The sequence below is a fragment of the Rattus norvegicus genome, chromosome 11 (assembly GCF_021556685.1).
Source record: "Rattus norvegicus strain SHRSP/BbbUtx chromosome 11, alternate assembly SHRSP_T2T, whole genome shotgun sequence".
Taxonomy (NCBI): domain Eukaryota; kingdom Metazoa; phylum Chordata; class Mammalia; order Rodentia; family Muridae; genus Rattus; species Rattus norvegicus.
The window spans coordinates 94,658,152-94,679,861 of record NC_141544.1 but is presented as its reverse complement, the minus strand read 5'-3'; the positions used below and the strand labels follow the sequence as shown (position 1 = coordinate 94,679,861).

At 43.2% G+C, this 21,710-nt stretch overlaps 1 protein-coding gene across 4 annotated transcripts in view; it reads right to left on the bottom strand.

Annotated features, from left to right (window-relative positions):
- Positions 1–5,238: 5,238 nt before the first annotated feature.
- Positions 5,239–21,710, bottom strand: part of Klhl6 (kelch-like family member 6) — a 47,320-nt gene continuing 30,848 nt past the window's right edge. For 2 of the 4 annotated variants that reach the window (XM_087575690.1, XM_087575689.1), the window contains 4 exons: positions 14,576–14,813; positions 9,364–9,566; positions 7,983–8,196; positions 5,239–6,650 (listed from right to left, as the gene is read on the bottom strand). In XM_087575690.1, coding sequence (XP_087431816.1) covers positions 6,349–6,650; positions 7,983–8,196; positions 9,364–9,566; positions 14,576–14,813 — 957 coding nt within the window. In that variant the 3' untranslated portion in view covers positions 5,239–6,348. 4 annotated transcript variants of the gene reach the window in all.

Sequence of the window (21,710 nt, the reverse complement as noted above, 5' to 3'; positions counted from 1 at the left end):
CTCTCTCTCTCTCTCTCTCTCTCTCTCTCTCTCTCTCTCTCTCTCTCTCTGTCTCTCTCTCTCCCTCCCCCTTTCTCTGCTTCTACTCCCTTCTCAATCCCCTTTCCCATGCCCCCAAATAAACTCTATTTTATTCTAGACCTGTCATATGGTTAGTACCTCAGGGAGGGAGGGATGTCTCAGCATGGGCCCGCTGAGGAATCCCCTCCCACTGTACCATACCATGCTCTATAAAACATATCCTGAGTTTTAAAAACACATTAGTTAGGATATAATAGACCAGGAAAAAATAAAGCATGGAGTATATAATTAATTCAGTCTTGAGAATGGAAAGAACCTATTATTTCAGTCTGACTAGAATCCTTTATTACTCCAGGATGAGAGTTTAGCCTTTAGGTAAAGTAGGTAGGACAGTTCTCAGTCTGGCTTTTTGCCCTCTTAGGCTGTGTCAAGTGGCATCTCATTCTTTAATTTAAATCTATTGAGATAAGACCCCAGACTTTAAGTTCTTGTCATTTGGGATTGTCACTGTAGAGGAAAGAAATGTAACCTGGAAGACACTTGGAGGTATCTTGAGATTCTGCAGAGAACAGGGTCAACATTCAACTTACAGACTTCCCTTATCTCCCTCCCAGGAACCTTCAGGAAGGGCAGGTCACAGCCCTTTATTCCTGATCCTGACAGTATAAAAAGGAAAAGGACACTGTATTCCTCTGATTGCTTCATGCTGAGTGAAGGCAGAGTTGGGTTTTTAGGGTCTGTCTTCAGGATCTAAGTGGGAATGAAGAGTAAGGCACCCAGTAGGGGTCTTACCCAAGGTAGCCATTGTCCTACTGTGAGCTATGCTCCCAGTGTTTCCTGTAATTTCTATGCTTGGTCTTGGGGGTTTTGTGGTGTCTCAGATGATTCTTGATTGGTTGAGGTAGAAGCAGCAGTCCTCTTGAAGAAAGAAGCATGTGTCCCACCCCCTTTTTCTTCCATTAGCTCTATGGCTTTCCTGTTTTGGAGAGTAACCTATTCAAGGGAATCTATTTTGTATGGGAGAGTATTGATAGTGGTTGCCATCTCAGCTAGGGCATTAGAAAGTACCTTTGACAGTTGTGGAAAATAGTAAGTGGAGGTAGATATCCTTGCTGTGCCTATCCCCAAGGAGGATGAGATGCCTAACACAACCAGAATGAGCAGGAGGGGGAGTGTTCTCCTTGATTGAAAGTGTGGATTTAATGACATTGTTTGGGGAAAAAAGCTATCTGGTTGTGAGAACCTTTATATCAGGGTACTATTGAAAGACTAGGGTGGAGATTCCTGACAAATTGGCTGACAGACATACGTAGCTATCTGAGTCACAAAGAAAAATTCTTGAGGAATTAAAGAATGAAGTGGGGAGTGTTGGGAGGTGAAAAAAGATCTTCCTTCTGACAGACCAACGTGTTTAGACAGTAATTTCATCTTGTCAGACATGATGTTCTTTTGACAGTGTACTGCTTGAAGGGGTTGGTAGAGGGAGGTCTTGGGGGTGTGTAGACTTTACCTGTAAATGAATAGGATGTGCTGGTAAAGGAGTCAGAAATGGATAGGATCCAATAATTTGAGGTTCCATAGTATATTCAGGGTGCAGTGGTGGCGGTTTGACAATGGGTCAAGGTTGTCATGCAAGGGCAGGTAAGAGTCATGGGGGAGACATTGCAAGACATGCAGAGACTCCAAGGGGGGGTCGTATTTATCATCTTGATGTCTTAGTGGGCCAGAGAATTTGGTGTTTTTCTGGAAAGGTCTGTATCTACATAATCATTAAAGGGCTGAAAATAGCTTGGGTTCCTAAAATAACTTTCTTTTTCTATAAAAAGATACCATGGAAACTTATAAGACACCGAGGCAACTTAAGAAAGCCTTTGATGGGCTGGAGAGATGGCTCAGCCGTTAAAGGCTAGGCTCACAACCAAAAATATAAGAAAGCCTTTGATTTGGGGATCACTGTCCCAGTGGGTTAGAGTACATGGCCATCATGCTGAGAAGCAAGGGCTGCAGGTAGGCAAGCCTACTGTTGAAGCAGAATCTGAGAGATTACATCTGATCCACAAGCTTGAGACAGGAGGCGAGGAGGACACTAATTATGAATGACGTCAAAGCTCTCCCACTGTGACAAGCTTCCTCCAATAAGGCCATACTTTTTTAATCCAGCTCAAAAATTTCTACCAAGTTGAGATCAATAAATAAGCCACAGTGACAGAGCAAAACTGAGAGAATGACCAGGAAGATTGAATAAGGAAGGAAGAGAAGAAGGAAGAGACAAAGAGAAGAACAATTTTAAAAGGAAAGAATGTGAGTATCTGTAGATATGAGCTCTCATATAGTGTCAGGGAAGGATTTGTATTGTGTCTCAAGTGAGAGGGGATATTTGACAGAGGTAAGTCAGATCTGAATGGAAAGGATGCTGAGTTAATATATAGGAAGAGAGTGATAGCATATAGTTAGACATTCTAGAAAGGGAATGGCGAGGAATCAGGAAAAGAAGTGATCTCAGAGGTCTGTTATGGGTATAGGGCCTTGGAAGGAATCTGTCATTATGTAAAGATGTAGCTTGAGAGGGAGGGGTGTAGATAAACAGTGTTGACAGATCAGGAGAAGCCCAGGAATGCTAGACTTTAGTGGGTAGACAAACCCAGCAGTTGGATAAGTGAGTAAAATTGGCCACCTTTAGGATCTGGTGGGTTTGGTGTAAGAGAGCTACCCAGTACTTTCTTGAAAGATTAAGAGGAGAGTAAGAATATAGTCCATAGAAGAATTATAACTGTGGCTAAAAGAGGGGGAAAATGAAAGGGTGTGGTCAGTAAAAAGATATTAAAATATTGGGTGAGATTGTAGTTGGATCATGAGAGCAAACAGGCAGTTCACCACCTACAAGGGAAGCCACTGACTCTCCACCCTTGCTTCTAGGTGCTCTCTCTGTGCTCTTCCTTGAGTGTCACAAAGCTTTTACTATGAAAAAAATTAGAAACAGAGGGAACTCTAACAGAGCTTAACTAAATGTATCAGTGTACGAAGCCAAGGATTGTAATATAAGCAAGGTAAAAGAATGGTAGAACTTTGGTTTTCTTCCAGGTTTAATCATTCAGGATGCAGAGTGCTGCACCGCAGTAAGCGAGCAGAATAAACGAGTAGGTAAAGAATGGGAGAAAATAGAGAGCCAAAGTAAAGAATCATATCTGACAACTCATCAAAATAAGTCAAGATCAGATAAACAATCTAAACTGGCCTATAACCACTAGAGGAATAGAAGCAGTCATTAAATCTTCCCCCACTCCAAAAAAGTGCCCGGGACCATATGGTTTTAGTGAAGAATTTTACTAGACCTTCAAAAAACGTTAATCCTAATACTTCTCAAATTATTCCACAAAATAAAACAGAAAGAGCATTGCCCAATTCATTCTGAAACCACAAACAAAATTTCCTTATGAACATAGATGCAAAAATAATAATTTTCGCCAAAGAAAGTCCAAGAACACACCAAAAAGATCATCCACCATGATCAAGTAGGCTTCATCCCAGAGATGCAGGATGTGGAGAAAGACACTGCACCATTGCTGTTCAGAGTACAAACTGGTACAACCGCTATGGAATCCAATCAGTATGGCAGTATCTCAGGAAGATGGGAATTCATCCACCTCAAGATACAGGTATAACCAATATACCCAATGATGCTTCATCCTACCACAGAGACAATTGCTCAGGCATGTTCATTACTACTCTATTTTTTTACACTCCAGATTTTATTCCCCTCCTGATCCAGACTCCAACTGTTCCACATCCCATACCTCCCCTGCACCCCCACCTCCGTCTCCAAGAGGATGTTCCCACCTCACCAGACCTCTAAGCTTCCTGGGGTCTCCAGTCTCTTGAGGATTGGGTGAATCTTCTTTGACTCAACCTAGACCGGGGAGTCCTCTGCTGTATATGTGTTGGGGGCCTCATCTCAGCTGGCGTATGCTGCCTGTTTGGTGATCCAGTGTCTGAGAGATTTGGGGGTTCCAGGTTAATTGAGACTGCTGGTCCTCCTACAGGGTTGCCCTCCTTCTCAGCTGCTTCTAGCTTTTCCCTAATTCAGCCAGCGGGGACAGCAGCTTCTGTCCATTGGTTGGATGCACATATCTGCATCTGACTCTTTCAGCTGTTCATTGGGTCTTTTGGAGGGCAGTCGTGCTAGGTTCCTTTTTGTAAGCACCCCATAGCCTCAGTAATGGTGTCAGGTCTTGGGGCCTCCCCTTGAGCTGGATCCCACTTTGGGCCTGTCACTGGACTTTCTTTTCCTCAGGCTCTTCTCCTTTCCATCCATGCATTTCTTCCAGACAGGAAGAAATATGGGTCAGAGCTTTGACTGTGGGATACCAACCCCATCCTTCACTTGATGCCCTGTCTTTCTGCCGGAGGTGGGTTCAATAAGTTTCCTCTCCCCACTGTAGGACATTTCATCTAGGGTCCCCCCCCCCATCCCTTTGAGTCCTGACAATAACATAGGTGTCTTTCAACAGAAAAAGTAGATTTAAAAAATATTTGCATAATTGTGTATTACTCAGCTCTTAAAAAATGACATCATGTAATTTTCAGGCAAATGGATGGAACCAGAAAATAAAAATCATCCTGAGCAAGATAAGGCATTAGAGCTTGGTCCAGTTTTATTATATTTTACAGTTATTTTGATGTGAGTTTCTTTGAAGGCTCAGTGATGCATTTCTCTGACGGTTGGGCTGATATGGGATATGGAATCTTCAGGAAACCTGGAAGAAGGTCACAAGTCCTTGGGTGATCATGGATCTATATTAAGGCAATTGCCTCACTGGAAAGAAGATGGGAGACTAAATTAGGAAATAAATTTAGAGAACAAGATATGGGACACCATAGAGGCCTTTTTTTTTTTTTTTTTTTTTTTTTTAAGTAGTTAGGAAAGCCTCAACCTCTCCGGGAAATGTATTTACCAGTAGTAAAAGGTAGTTATTCCCTTTTTACAGGAAGCATATGGGTAAAGGACAGTTGCTAGTTCATGTGTAGAAAATGGTAGAGTCTAAGGTGGATTCTTCTGCAGGTATCACAGGAGTGAGGTAAATCCCTTAGGAAGTGTTTGTCTGAAGGTGGAAGGGACTCAGGAGAACACAAAAGTAAAAATAAAACAGAAGCTATACACTGAGAGGCCAGGACACCAAACCATTGAGAAAGTAAAGAAATACTTACAAAAACACTTTCTACTTTTAATTCTATTTTATTTTTTTAATGTGCCTGTGGCGTGATTGTATTTATGTGTTCACAGTATGAAGGTCCAAAGTTGATGCCAAGTGCGTTCTCAGTCATTCTCCACTTTTAAACTCTTGGACACACACTCTCCCAGCAATGACTCTCCATTTTCATTTACTGAGGCAGGGATGAACTGGAGTCCTCAACTCTGACTAAAGATCCAGCTTGCCATGGGGAACCCCTGTCTCTACTTCCCAGGTACTGGGACCACAGGCAGCTACCATGCCTGCTCAGCTCCCATGGGGACTCAAGGGCTCCTAACACCGGTCTCCATTCTTATACAACAAGTGCATGGAGCCACCCCAAGCCAGGAATGGCAGTGAGAGTTCTAGTCCAAAATGGCATAATCAAAAACAACAGTTAAGATGTATCGGGAAGCAGGACAAAACAACTTTCACCTCTTTCAAAACAAATGGGCCTGCCCAGACTAGTCACAACAGACCTGTTCAGTAGGGGATGCTCTTGACACAAAGTGGCCTGAAAAGCCCTCAGACCAGGGTTCTCCTGTTGTTTATGTACAAAGAATAAAAGGGAGACAGCACAGAGAATTATCCTTATCCCTTATCTTTAGCAAACTTGCCAGCAAGCGACACCAGCCGAGTTTGGGGTTGGCTTTCTGTTTTCCTGTCTACGTTAAGCAGTGTGTTGGAATATACACTGACTAACATGGAAAGACCTGGGTTTATTCTGGCTTAGCTACTTGCTTCCAGAGAGAGCCCATGAAAATTGGCCTGTCCAAAACTCCTTTTCCCTGCCTCTAAGACAGGCATGATACTATCTGGCAGCAGGTTATTACCATAGGTAAGTAAATTACAATGGGTAAGTGCCTGGCACAGGCCAGGGTAAGTAGGGCATGTATGGAATGTTAAACATTACCCTTCATCCTGAGGTAGTTTACACAAGCATTCCTGGCTGGTCTCACATATCCCAAAGCTTTATCTTCCTAGGTGCCCCATGGTGAACGTTAAGCCAAGCCTATGACTCACAAGGGACGACATGGGCAGGCTAGGGTACAGAATCAGTGCTCAGAGACTCCAGGGGCACCCCTGATTCCCTTTGCTGTCACACAGACACTGCTCCAGGGACAACCCTCCGGATGTGAGTATATGACTTCCTGATGGTGACGCTGCCGTGATGGGACACTCCTCGTGGTAGCACACATTCCTCAGTCAGCTTCTGAGCCTCAGGGTCCCAGCAGAGCACAGTGGCAATGACCTCATTCTTCTCGTCTCTCCCACCAGTGATATACAGCTTGTTGTTGCAGGGTGCAATGCCACAGCTGGCTCGCTCATGGCTGAGCTGTGTTACCAGACACCAGCTGTCTTCCAGAGGACTATAAGCATAGAGCGCTCTCATGGCACCACCTGTGGAGAAAGAGCATGCATGGTGGGCTGGGGATTTAGCTCAGTGGTAGAGCACTTACCTAGGAAGCACAAGGCCCTGGGTTCGGTCCCCAGCTCCGAAAAAAAGAACCAAAAAAAAAAAAAAAAAAAAAAAAAAAGAGCATGCATGGTGGAGAAAGATCTTTCTGGATCTTTTCTCACGAATCGCAATTATACTTCTGATTAAGCCAAACCTACCATCTTACCAGAGAAATAGTAGACTGATGGTTTTCCTTTCCAGAAAGCCAGAAGGGATCACCAGTCTACTAACCCGAATAAACTTCATCCCCTTTAAATTCTGATCAGTCGGGAATCTGATTCTAAAAGACACATGACTTGTCACTGCTGCAAAATGTACTGTAAGACTGGCTCCCTGGAAGAAAGCCTCAGGTACCTCAGCATAGCTACTTTCTGATCATCTGCAACCATAAGCACTAGAATCACAGTGGTTATAAAGTAGCAAAAGGACTGTGCACACAGGGGGCTCCTAAAAGTCCTCAGCCTGGCATTAGCTAGGAATGGCATCTCTTTATAGATTAAGTATGGTCTAAGACACCAACCTTGGTTGCCTGTCTTGATACTGGACCTTTGAAACCTTCAGGAGCCTGACCGAAAACAAAACCTGAAACAAGGGAGAGCTGTGTCTCCCTTAATGTATTTCAGTGTTTTCCTCCCAGTGCCTTCTCCGATTAGCCCCGATTAGTCACTAATTGTATTCTGGCACTGATTTCATCGGTGGCTCTCTGGTGTAGCTGCACATTAAAATCAGCTGGAATTTTAAAAAATTACAGTTGTACTAGTCTCAGACACCCTCCTTCCTCTTCCCATTTCACATATCTGATGTAAGGCACAGCTGTCGTATCTTTATAAAAAGACTCAATCCTAAGGAATGATGAGGAGTGACGATTACCATCTCTAACAATTACATGCCAACTGCAGTCTGTCTTGCCAGGCTTCCTCTCAACTAAGTACATTTTTTTTCAGGTCCCTAAAACCAAGCAGGAGAAGAGCAGATGTTCCCTATTTGCTGAGCACTTGTTACACTGCGCGTTTCAGGTGCTGTGTATTTGCTTCCTTTGTTATACAACTTGACTCTGGCCTCTTCCTCTGATCTACCGTCTTTAGGCTTTGTGTGGCTGTGTTTATCTCCAAGACTTCCAGGGAAATTCCACCAAGGCCTAAGCCAAAACCATCTTCTCTTCCTTTCCATCCCCACCCACCTCACTCTGCAGTTCTCAAGGGGTTAGTACCTGGTCTCCCAGGTGGCCACGTGGGCGAGGGGCTACAGAGAAGTTAGAAGTCATCCTGACTCACCAACAACGTAGATGTGATCCTGGAAACTCACTGCATTGATACACTTAGCCTCTACTGGCATGGCCGACTTCAAAACCCATTTATTGGTGGAAGGATCGTAACACTGAGTCTTGTCCGTGGCCAGCTTCCCATTGGGTCCTCCTCCAATGACGTACAGCTTCTTCTTGTGGCTGGTGGCTGCAAAGGAGCTGACATGGACAAGGAGGGGTGCAGCCTGCAGAGGCAGAGGGCACGAGAAGTCAGTGAGCTGCTCAGATTGCTGGAGAAGCTCACACAGCACATAAATGTTTGTCTAAAATGACAAAGCCCATGGCTCCCCCTAAAGATGCAGAGAGAAACAAAGCCCAGCACCTCATTAGGCTCTAGACAGCAAGCCATGTATTGGCTGTTTCTGCTTGCTTATCCTGGAGTTCAGGGAAGGAGGAATACAGGGAATACTGAATGTCTATGTACATGAAGCTGGCATATTCATATTCATTCAGTGGTGACTGAATATGAGGTGCCAACAATGGGTTAAAGTTATGCACATATTCAGATACTCTCAGTCTGGGGAAACCCTGCAGATTTGGGGGGTTAAGGCAGATTTGCGTTTCTGAAGTTTGTGATTTCCCCAGAACACTAAAGGAGACCTCCAAGAATCTCTTGTCAATTTGCACAACCCTTTTAGTTTTGGGGACTAAGGATGGGACTTGATGAGTTTAGATCTTGCTTAGGCCCAACCCCCACAGGTCGGCCGGCCTTAGCTGGATTGCCCGGCAATGTGAATGATAACTTTCCCTTGACCCGCGGTGACCACGTTTCAAACTTTCTGAAGCTGCAACGTGGTCTGATAGTAAGAAAGAAAATCTGCACTTGACAATGATCTTGAAACGCTGGCGCTAAGGTGGTTTCCTTGTCCTGGGGCAGTTTTTAACCAGCGGTGGCTTTGCTGGGTGCACCAAGGCCTGTAAATGGCTCATCGTTAATGAGAAAACAAATATGGCTGACTTCTAGCCATAACCAAAGACTTTGGGTGCACAAATGGTGCAGGAAATGGGTCCTGGGGTTTCTGGTAGGAAGAGGAACAGGACAGAAGGCATCTGAGGAGACAGACTCTGGGCCAGGCTATGCCACCAACAGAGCTAACCATCTTGGATAGGCCCAGCCTTCCCTCTACAGCTGAGGCTCTGGCTAATGCAGAACAATGCCTGTACAGAGCCCCTCCACCTTATTACTGGGACTGGATTAGCACCGTTGATGCCATGGCTACTAGAAAGAGAGGAGGTCAAAGCATCTGAGGGAGCAAAGTAGTCAAAAAGCCTGCTGCCACCACCCACAGTATTTTTGTTGATATTGCTATTGTTTGGGCTTTGAAATTACTTACAGAAACAATCTCCCATACCTCTGACCAGCAGTTGTGGAAGGGGTCATACGTCTCCACATTATTGATCCTTTGTAAGCCATCGAAACCCCCAATTACATAGACTTTGCCACCCAACACGACCATCTTATGTCTCCAGCGGCCTATATTTAAGTATTCAATCTGAATCCACTTGTTGATTGAGGAATTGTATTTCCAGACATCGTGCTGTGTTTCTTTACCACCTGCAAGAAATACAGTGCATTTAAAACACTAGACGTCTCGAAATACAGTTTTCCCCAGCATTTCCCAAACTCTCAAAGTACTAAATTTTCAGATGCCACAACAGCTAGGGTGGGAGCTGTGCCACAAAGGTTGGGAGATGAGCAATTCCCTCCCACCACTCAAGATGGGGAGAAAACTGAGAGGATCCAGGGAAGGAGGCTTCAGTGAGGTCAGCCTTTTGGTGGGTCAGAGCCCACTAATTTAGGGTTTGTGCCACCAAAAGGCTGGGCAGGGGTGGTAGGGCCTTGACAGCAAGGAAGTTAGAAAGGAGCTTAGGTTCTAAGTGTACTTACTTATAAAAGGGGTAAAGGGGTTGGGGTGACAATTTAGAAGAAATTGTCAAGAGATCTTACAAAACTATTCGAGTTTATATCTTCAATCTATATAAAAGAGTAAACCGAATAAAGAATGGAGTCCATCTCAAGGTAGAGACAAGCCTTTGTCTCTTCTCAAGGGGTAACCCAGTGGAGCAACTTGCAATCTGGCTGGGGGACACTCCCAGGAAGGCCGCTCTACCTTAAGACAATGTGCTTTTTCCTTTCCAGAATTCCCACCCCAGAGCCTTCCTGGAGTCAGGCAGCCCCTTAAGCCAAGTCACCATTAGATGGGGCTGCATCTGCCTGTCTTTCTGAGGCCCAACTAGTTCTAGTTCTTTTGTCTTTTTCTGTCAACTGCTGGCTAAGGCTTTAAAATCCCTAACCAACACTGCTGGATTCTGTATTCTTTTGAAAGCTCCCTACCAGCACAGGAGCTGTTTCTGCTCAGCTGCCTGTCCTCCAGAGACCTTATCTAAAGAGCATGGCTTTTGTTTGTTCCTCCCTTCTCCCTTCCAGAGAACAGTGAGAGTTACTGCGTTCCTCTCCTGTGGTTTCTTTTAAACTCTAATAAACTGTCCTTAGCTTCCGTTTGTGTCTGTTCTTAAAATCTTTTATCAGTAAGACCAAGAATCCCAAATAGAGAACACTGGCTTCTTGGTTGCCATCTGGTGGCTCTTTTGGGGCTCCCTAAAATTTCTAACAGCACCTCTTGGTCATTTTTTTATTTCTTTAGCTGGCAGAGCAAAAGAACCCATTCCTGCACCCACTAGTCAGCAGTAGGACGTGTCCTATTTTTAAATTAATTTTTTTATGGAAATATGAAATGCCGACTGTTAGCATTCTAAGCTCCATCCTCACAGTTACCTGGCAACAACCAGGTATGCCTAACACTATACAAAGGGCTGCTTGCCCCACTCCTCATTCTATTGTTCTCTCTTGCTCTTTTACCCTCTTCCTCCTTTGTCCCTTCTCTCCCATTCCCCTCCCCGCCCTCTCTCTACACATACTCATGGCAGGCCTCTACTTCTCTACTCCTCCCCTCTCCTCTCCTCTTCTCTTCTCTTCTCTCCCCCCCCTACCCTCTTAACTCCCCTCCCCATGCCCTGAATAAACTCTATTCTATACTATACCATCCTATGGCTGGTCCCTCGGAGGAAGAGATGTCTCAGCATGGGCCCCCCAGAGGCACCCCTTCCCCCATACCTCACCACACCTCCATAGAGCATATCCACCTTCTCTTTACCTTTTTATAAACACATCACTGACAATTGATCATTTGAAAATGAAATGGCCAATATTTTCTTTTAAGACTCTCTTAGAAGACAAAATTATGGTATCTAGGTCAAAAACACAGGCTGGTGAATTTTTATAGGTATTTCCAATAGTCCTCAGGACTGCCTGAGTCCCACCGTTGTTATAACGATGTAATAAGCTTGCCAGGAATGAAGATAATCCGAAGAGATGCTTGTATCCCTCCGTCTATCTTACTACTGAAAGGAAACCATGGCCCCCAAGAAGTGAGAATTTCTCCAGGGAATTCATCTTGGGAGAAGAAAATGACTGAGCGCCTAGCACCAGCCAAGTCAAGAACTTGTCCGCCAGAAAGAGATGTCATGGAGTTCTAACAAGTTGTTAGAACACTTGGTCAGGTAAGATCAAAGCCCAGACAAGAATGGGTTTGCAATGGGAAGCACCACATGCTGACCAGGCCTGCTTGGAAGTGCACACTCACATTAAGCTGACCGGGTATGGCGATGCCTTTAACCCCAGCACTCTGAAGGCAGAAGCATGGAATCTCTATGAACTTGAGGCCAACCCGGCCTATACAGAGTTCTAAGGCAGCCAGATCCACACAGTGAGACCCTATCTCAACAAAACAAATCAAACACCTGTAATTTCATTTTGGGTTCCCAAAGATAAACTTGAACAGGGTCACAGGATGTTCTTTCCAATGTGGCTACATCGAATAAATCTTCTCCTGCTTTTGCTACTAATTTGGCTGTTTTAATTGGTTTCTTGAGTATAAGTGTGGGTAAGAATGGCTCCCTGGTACGCAGACTGTGCCTCCTATGACTGCGAAGGGCTTTCTTAGTGTTTTGTACCCTGAGCATCTGCCTTTGCTTTGTACCTTTCAAAGGCCTCTGTTCAAGACAGTGCAATATTGATAACATTTTGGGTGGTATTAAAGATTACGAAGCACCATGAAAACTTTCAATGAGATCTTTATTTTAAAAAAAACTGTTATTTAGAGACTTAGCACCTGGTTAGTTTGGAAAGCGTATTGTGTGCCCAGATGAGAAGAACTGCAACTGTAGATGTCCAACCTCACTCAGGTGTTTGTGTCTTCTGTTCTTTTAAGAGCACTTAGGGAACCTACAATGTAATGCTAACAGTCACTGGGAAAAGCTTTCTGTGCTTTGAGTGACAGAGCACATGCAAGGCAAGCGTTTGCTGCCAGAGTACTCTTGGGAAAAGAAGATAAAGAAAAAAGCTACCTTACCAAATAGGAAAAGATACTGACAGCATAATAAAATGAGTGTAATGTGAGTATAAGATTGGATAAACTGATCAATTAAAAATGAATACAGAAAACAACTCAAATATATAGAAAATACTAAATAAATGGTATTTAGCGATTGCCATTTGGAGACAAGTTAGATATTTTATACTTAAAACAACCGCCAACTGACTTGAAGAAGCAACTGGAGACTATAAGAGACAAACGCAGTGATTTGGAGAATGTGACGTGAAATTCAGAATCACATAGGAAAGAAAACAGTTGTACAAATATAAATCAAAGTTAAAAGACAACCACAATCTATAGGAAAAACATTTATTCCACAAAGCAAACTATATTTAACAAAGGATACAAAAATTAGTAAGGGAAAAACCATCACACGATGGTATAGAAACAACCCAAGGGTGTAAACAGACATATTTTAAAATAAATACAATTAGCCAATAATTATATGAAAATAAACTCATCACTGAAGATACAAGAGTATAAATGAAAATATTCTAGTCTATTACATCAGAAATAGTCGGTGATGATCACTATTAGTAAGAATGTAGAAAATGGGCACTGGTTAAGCTACGAAATGTGTTATCTTTGTGGAGGACAATTTAGCAATTGGCGAGTTCTCAATTCACTCACCTGAAGACCACGTCCAGGAGCCTTCCTACAAATCCATAAACTATTGTGTGCGCAAAGGTCTGCTACAGTATTTTCTTAAGGAGACTACAAACAGCAAGTACAGGTGCAGTGTAAGGGCCGAGATCAGTTCTGATCGCCTTCCTGGATCTATAATAAACTACATCACCAAACCCACATCTGTTCTGGGAAACAAGGGCACGTGGCTGACTCTTCCCAGTGAACTCTTTGTGGCCTTTCTGGCTAAGGCTTTATAGAATAGATGTGTCTTCTCAGTCAGGCCACGTGTGGGAGATGGCAGAATCAAAGACAGAAGGAGCCCGAGTCCCTGAATGGACTCCTGACACCGCCATTGCCAGTCACTCTTGTGTTCATTCATTAAGTGGGACTTTCGGACTTGTCGGAAATAGCATTACTTATTCTAACAGATTATAAAAATATTTAATAAAAAAATGAATACATGGGGAACAGAAAGACTGCCATATTTTACTTTCTATTCTCTGTATTTTTCAAATCCTAAAACATTTGAATAAAATGAAATGTATATAGCCTAATCAATGTCATGAATAGACTTAAAGAATGGCTAATGTTAACCTCTGGAGGACACTAAATACATAGAAGGAAGGGGGTCTTTGCATCCTCCTTTGATCTGAATGAGGGCTAAGACTTGGGCCTAGCCCCTGGATTGTGACCCTGACCAACACCAGGATGTAACCTTCACTACCTTCTAGAATGTCTCTGAGCTCTTTTTTCTCCAACCTTATAATGTACCTTCCCATGCTGTGACTGGTTAGGGTTAGGGTTAGGGTTAGGGTTAGGGTTAGGGTTAGGGTTAGGGTTAGGGTTAGGGTTAGGGTTAGGGTTAGGGTTAGGGTTAGGGTTAGGGTTAGTGTTGTTAAAGTGCAGATTTACCTATTATACAGTAAAGATGGTGGAGACTGTGTTATTCAAAAATATTTATTGAGCATTTGCATTGCTAGGTGTGAGATGGTATTAACGCTCATGGAATTTTAATTCTAAGGAGAAGACAAGCACAAGTAACTGTTATTGTTAGTGGTTAAGCAACGATTTAGTGATGAAAAAGTATTATATTCCTCAGTACTTCAGGAAGAGTGTATCATAGAATTTATGAAATTATGAAATTTGGAAAGGTTAGGTTTATGGAAGGATAAGGAATTTCTCTACTCTAGTACTACATCCAGATCAGTGCCCCGAACAAACCCCAACATAACTTTCATGTTTGCTCCTGCATGAGGGCTAGAGCTGTCTGTCCTCATATATCTTAGTACAGTGTTGTTCATATTTCAGTGTTTATTAAGTGATAATGTCTTCTCAAGAATAAGAAAGACTACCTGAGCTCCTGGTTCCATATCCTGAGCCAGACAGATCTAGACCTCTGTGAACTCGGGTATTCTTATAGGGGGGTTGGTTAGTTTTCCACTTAGGTAAAGGGGGGATGCTTGCTACTGGGGAACTGCTTTAGTGCCAGCCTCCTGCTTACCTGATATGTACACCTCATTTTTTAATGTCACGCACGCAAACTCCACCCACTTCTTATTCTCACTTTCCAGCTCATGCTCTGTCAGTGGGAGCTTGGCCACCTCCAGGCGACTGCGCCTCAGGGGGTCCAGGCAGGTTACCTCTGCCACAAACCGTTCATCCTTCGTACAGCCACCAATGATCATGAACACCTCAGACTGGAACTCATGCATCCTGGGCTTGGTGCGCTCCGAAATAATCTAGAAATCAAGGAGAGGATGTGTGGGCAAAGGGATGTACAATACGACAGCAGAGCTCAGGCTGTGGAATCACAAAAAGCAGGTCACAATTTCCATCTCCACCATTGTCAGTCAAGTGATTTTACCTCTTTGACCATGATTTGATGGCAATTTGATCTTAACTACTCAGTAGGTTTGTTGTATTAAATAGCAAAATATATGGAATGTGTTGAGCCAGAGCCTACTGTATAATAGTAAATGTTACCCGTCATCTTTGTTGCTATTTTAAGACAAGAGTCTGTTTGCCATCAAATGCATTTTCTGCCTCTACTACCTCATCAGAAACTTGAACTCCTGGAATGAAAGTCAAAGTTAATATTTATCCAGTATCCACTATCATAATGTAAAAAAGAGAGCTCTCTGCTCCCAGACCCGGTGAGAGAGAGACCCAACCACCTGGTCAGGTGGGCACTCCTGAGGCTGCAGAGCGGAAGAGACCACCAACACTGCTCACCTCTGCCCACATCCCTGGCCCAAGAGGAAACTGTATAAGGCCTCTGGGCTCCCGTGGGGGAGGGCCCAGGAGCGGCAGGACCCCTGCCACAGACACCGCCGGACCCTAAAGGAAACAGACCGGATAAACAGTTCTCTGCACCCAAATCCCGTGGGAGGGAGAGCTAAACCTTCAGAGAGGCAGACAGGCCTGGGAAACCAGAAGAGACTGCTCCCTGCACACACATCTCGGACGCCAGAGGAAAAAGCCAAAGACCATCTGGAACCCTGGTGCACTGAAGCTCCCGGAAGGGGCGGCACAGGTCTTCCTGGTTGCTGCCGCTGCAGAGAGCCCCTGGGCAGCACCCCACGAGCGAACTTGAGCCTCGGGACCACAGGTAAGACCAAATTTTCTGCTGCAAGAAAGCTGCCTGGTGAGCTTGGGACACACGGAAGCAGAATTTCTCTAGAACCGGGCACGTTCTGTGTTTACCGGAAGTCCCACACCCGCGGATCCCGGCCCGCAGCAGCTCTCTGCTCCCAGACCCGGTGAGAGAGAGACCCAACCGCCTGGTCAGGTGGGCACTCCTGAGGCTGCAGAGCGGAAGAGACCACCAACACTGCTCACCCCTGCCCACATCCCTGGCCCAAGAGGAAACTGTATAAGGCCTCTGGGCTCCCGTGGGGGAGGGCCCAGGAGCGGCAGGACCCCTGCCACAGACACCGCCGGACCCTAAAGGAAACAGACCGGATAAACAGTTCTCTGCACCCAAATCCCGTGGGAGGGAGAGCTAAACCTTCAGAGAGGCAGACAGGCCTGGGAAACCAGAAGAGACTGCTCCCTGCACACACATCTCGGACGCCAGAGGAAAAAGCCAAAGACCATCTGGAACCCTGGTGCACTGAAGCTCCCGGAAGGGGCGGCACAGGTCTTCCTGGTTGCTGCCGCTGCAGAGAGCCCCTGGACAGCACCCCACGAGCAAACCTGAGCCTCGGGACCACAGGTAAGACCAAATTTTCTGCTGCAAGAAAGCTGCCTGGTGAACTCAAGACACAGGCCCACAGGAACAGCTGAAGACCTGTAGAGAGGAAAAACTACACGCCCGAAAGCCGAACACTCTGTCCCCATAACTGACTGAAAGAGAGGAAAACAGGTCTACAGCACTCCTGACACACAGGCTTATAGGACAGTCTAGCCACTGTCAGAAATAGCAGAACAAAGTAACACTAGAGATAATCTGATGGCGAGAGGCAAGCGCAGGAACCCAAGCAACAGAAACCAAGACTACATGCCATCATCGGAGCCCAATTCTCCCACCAAAACAAACATGGAATATCCAAACACACCAGAAAAGCAAGATCTAGTTTCAAAATCATATTTGATCATGATGCTGGAGGACTTCAGGAAAGACCTGAACACACTTAGGGAAGCACAGGAAAACATTAATAAACAAGTAAAAGCCTACAGAGAGGAATCGCAAAAATCCCTGAAAGAATTCCAGGAAAACACAATCAAACAGTTGAAGGAATTAAAAATGGAAATAGAAGCAATCAAGAAAGAACACATGGAAACAACCCTGGATATAGAAAACCAAAAGAAGAGACAAAGAGCTGTAGATACAAGCTTCACCAACAGAATACAAGAGATGGAAGAGAGAATCTCAGGAGCAGAAGATTCCATAGAAATCATTGACTCAACTGTCAAAGATAATGTAAAGCGGAAAAAGCTACTGGTCCAAAACATACAGGAAATCCAGGACTCAATGAGAAGATCAAACCTAAGGATAATAGGTATAGAAGAGAGTGAAGACTCCCAGCTCAAAGGACCAGTAAATATCTTCAACAAAATCATAGAAGAAAACTTCCCTAACCTAAAAAAAGAGATACCCATAGACATACAGGAAGCCTACAGAACTCCAAATAGATTGGACCAGAAAAGAAACACCTCCCGTCACATAATTGTCAAAACACCAAACGCACAAAATAAAGAAAGAATATTAAAAGCAGTAAGGGAAAAAGGTCAAGTAACATATAAAGGGAGACCTATCAGAATCACACCAGACTTCTCGCCAGAAACTATGAAGGCCAGAAGATCCTGGACTGATGTTATACAGACCCTAAGAGAACACAAATGCCAGCCCAGATTACTGTATCCAGCAAAACTCTCAATTAACATTGATGGAGAAACCAAGATATTCCATGACAAAACCAAATTTACACAATATCTTTCTACAAATCCAGCACTACAAAGGATAATAAATGGTAAAGCCCAACATAAGGAGGCAAGCTATACCCTAGAAGAAGCAAGAAACTAATCGTCTTGGCAACAAAACAAAGAGAATGAAAGCACACAAACATAACCTCACATCAAATATGAATATAACAGGAAGCAATAATCACTATTCCTTAATATCTCTCAATATCAATGGCCTCAACTCCCCAATAAAAAGACATAGATTAACAAACTGGATACGCAACGAGGACCCTGCATTCTGCTGCCTACAGGAAACACACCTCAGAGACAAAGACAGAAACTACCTCAGAGTGAAAGGCTGGAAAACAACTTTCCAAGCAAATGGTCAGAAGAAGCAAGCTGGAGTAGCCATTCTAATATCAAATAAAATCAATTTCCAACTAAAAGTCATCAAAAAAGATAAGGAAGGACACTTCATATTCATCAAAGGAAAAATCAACCAAGATGAACTCTCAATCCTAAATATCTATGCCCCAAATACAAGGGCACCTACATATGTAAAAGAAACCTTACTAAAGCTCAAAACACACATTGCACCTCACACAATAATAGTGGGAGATTTCAACACCCCACTCTCATCAATGGACAGATCATGGAAACAGAAATTAAACAGTGATGTAGACAGACTAAGAGAAGTCATGAGCCAAATGGACTTAACGGATATTTATAGAACATTCTATCCTAAAGCAAAAGGATATACCTTCTTCTCAGCTCCTCATGGTACTTTCTCCAAAATTGACCATATAATTGGTCAAAAAACGGGCCTCAACAGGTACAGAAAGATAGAAATAATCCCATGCGTGCTATCGGACCACCACGGCCTAAAACTGGTCTTCAATAACAATAAGGGAAGAATGCCCACATATACGTGGAAATTGAACAATGCTCTACTCAATGATAACCTGGTCAAGGAAGAAATAAAGAAAGAAATTAAAAACTTTTTAGAATTTAATGAAAATGAAGATACAACATACTCAAACTTATGGGACACAATGAAAGCTGTGCTAAGAGGAAAACTCATAGCGCTGAGTGCCTGCAGAAAGAAACAGGAAAGAGCATATGTCAGCAGCTTGACAGCACACCTAAAAGATCTAGAACAAAAAGAAGCAAATACACCCAGGAGGAGTAGAAGGCAGGAAATAATCAAACTCAGAGCTGAAATCAACCAAGTAGAAACAAAAAGGACCATAGAAAGAATCAAGAGAACCAAAAGTTGGTTCTTTGAGAAAATCAACAAGATAGATAAACCCTTAGCCAGACTAACGAGAGGACACAGAGAGTGTGTCCAAATTAACAAAATCAGAAATGAAAAGGGAGACATAACTACAGATTCGGAGGAAATTCAAAAAATCATCAGATCTTACTATAAAAACCTATATTCAACAAAATTTGAAAATCTTCAGGAAATGGACAATTTCCTAGACAGATACCAGGTATCGAAGTTAAATCAGGAACAGATAAACCAGTTAAACAACCCCATAACTCCTAAGGAAATAGAAGCAGTCATTAAAGGTCTCCCAACCAAAAAGAGCCCAGGTCCAGACGGGTTTAGTGCAGAATTCTATCAAACCTTCATAGAAGACCTCATACCAATATTATCCAAACTATTCCACAAAATTGAAACAGATGGAGCCCTACCGAATTCCTTCTACGAAGCCACAATTACTCTTATACCTAAACCACACAAAGACACAACAAAGAAAGAGAACTTCAGACCAATTTCCCTTATGAATATCGACGCAAAAATACTCAAAAAAATTCTGGCAAACCGAATTCAAGAGCACATCAAAACAATCATCCACCATGATCAAGTAGGCTTCATCCCAGGCATGCAGGGATGGTTTAATATACGGAAAACCATCAACGTGATCCATTATATAAACAAACTGAAAGAACAGAACCACATGATCATTTCATTAGATGCTGAGAAAGCATTTGACAAAATTCAACACCCCTTCATGATAAAAGTCCTGGAAAGAATAGGAATTCAAGGCCCATACCTAAACATAGTAAAAGCCATATACAGCAAACCAGTTGCTAACATTAAACTAAATGGAGAGAAACTTGAAGCAATCCCACTAAAATCAGGGACTAGACAAGGCTGCCCACTCTCTCCCTACTTATTCAATATAGTTCTTGAAGTTCTAGCCAGAGCAATCAGACAACAAAAGGAGATCAAAGGGATACAGATCGGAAAAGAAGAGGTCAAAATATCACTATTTGCAGATGACATGATAGTATATTTAAGTGATCCCAAAAGTTCCACCAGAGAACTACTAAAGCTGATAAACAACTTCAGCAAAGTGGCTGGGTATAAAATTAACTCAAATAAATCAGTTGCCTTCCTCTATACAAAAGAGAAACAAGCCGAGAAAGAAATTAGGGAAACGACACCCTTCATAATAGACCCAAATAATATAAAGTACCTCGGTGTGACTTTAACCAAGCAAGTAAAAGATCTGTACAATAAGAACTTCAAGACACTGAGGAAAGAAATTGAAGAAGACCTCAGAAGATGGAAAGATCTCCCATGCTCATGGATTGGCAGGATTAATATGGTAAAAATGGCCATTTTACCAAAAGCAATCTACAGATTCAATGCAATCCCCATCAAAATACCAATCCAATTCTTCAAAGAGTTAGACAGAACAATTTGCAAATTCATCTGGAATAACAAAAAACCCAGGATAGCTAAAGCTATCCTCAACAATAAAAGGACTTCAGGGGGAATCACTATCCCTGAACTCAAGCAGTATTACAGAGCAATAGTGATAAAAACTGCATGGTATTGGTACAGAGACAGACAGATAGACCAATGGAATAGAATTGAAGACCCAGAAATGAACCCACACACCTATGGTCACTTGATTTTTGACAAAGGAGCCAAAACCATCCAATGGAAAAAAGATAGCATTTTCAGCAAATGGTGCTGGTTCAACTGGAGGGCAACATGTAGAAGAATGCAGATCGATCCATCCTTATCACCCTGTACAAAGCTTAAGTCCAAGTGGATCAAGGACCTCCACATCAAACCAGACACACTCAAACTAATAGAAGAAAAACTAGGGAAGCATCTGGAACACATGGGCACTGGAAAAAATTTCCTGAACAAAACACCAATGGCTTATGCTCTAAGATCAAGAATCGACAAATGGGATCTCATAAAACTGCAAAGCTTCTGTAAGGCAAAGGACACTGTGGTTAGGACAAAACGGCAACCAACAGATTGGGAAAAGATCTTTACCAATCCTACAACAGATAGAGGCCTTATTTCCAAAATATACAAAGAACTCAAGAAGTTAGACCGCAGGGAAACAAATAACCCTATTAAAAAATGGGGTTCAGAGCTAAACAAAGAATTCACAGCTGAGGAATGCCGAATGGCTGAGAAACACCTAAAGAAATGTTCAACATCTTTAGTCATAAGGGAAATGCAAATCAAAACAACCCTGAGATTTCACCTCACACCAGTGCGATTGGCTAAGATCAAAAACTCAGGTGACAGCAGATGCTGGCGAGGATGTGGAGAAAGAGGAACACTCCTCCATTGTTGGTGGGATTGCAGACTGGTAAAACCATTCTGGAAATCAGTCTGGAGGTTCCTCAGAAAATTGGACATTGAACTGCCTGATGATCCAGCTATACCTCTCTTGGGCATATACCCAAAAGATGCCTCAACATATAAAAGAGACACGTGCTCCACTATGTTCATAGCAGCCTTATTTATAATAGCCAGAAGCTGGAAAGAACCCAGATGCCCTTCAACAGAGGAATGGATACAGAAAATGTGGTACATCTACACAATGGAATATTACTCAGCTATCAAAAACAACGAGTTTATGAAATTCGTAGGCAAATGGTTGGAACTGGAAAATATCATCCTGAGTGAGCTAACCCAATCACAGAAAGACATACATGGTATGCACTCATTGATAAGTGGCTATTAGCCCAAATGCTTGAATTACCCTAGATCCCTAGAACAAACGAAACTCAAGACGGATGATCAAAATGTGAATTCTTCACTCCTTCTTTAAATGAGGAAAAAGAATACCCTTGGCAGGGAAGGGAGAGGCAAAGATTAAAACAGAGACTGAAGGAACACCCATTCAGAGCCTGCCCCACATGTGGCCCATACATATACAGCCACCCAATTAGACAAGATGGATGAAGCA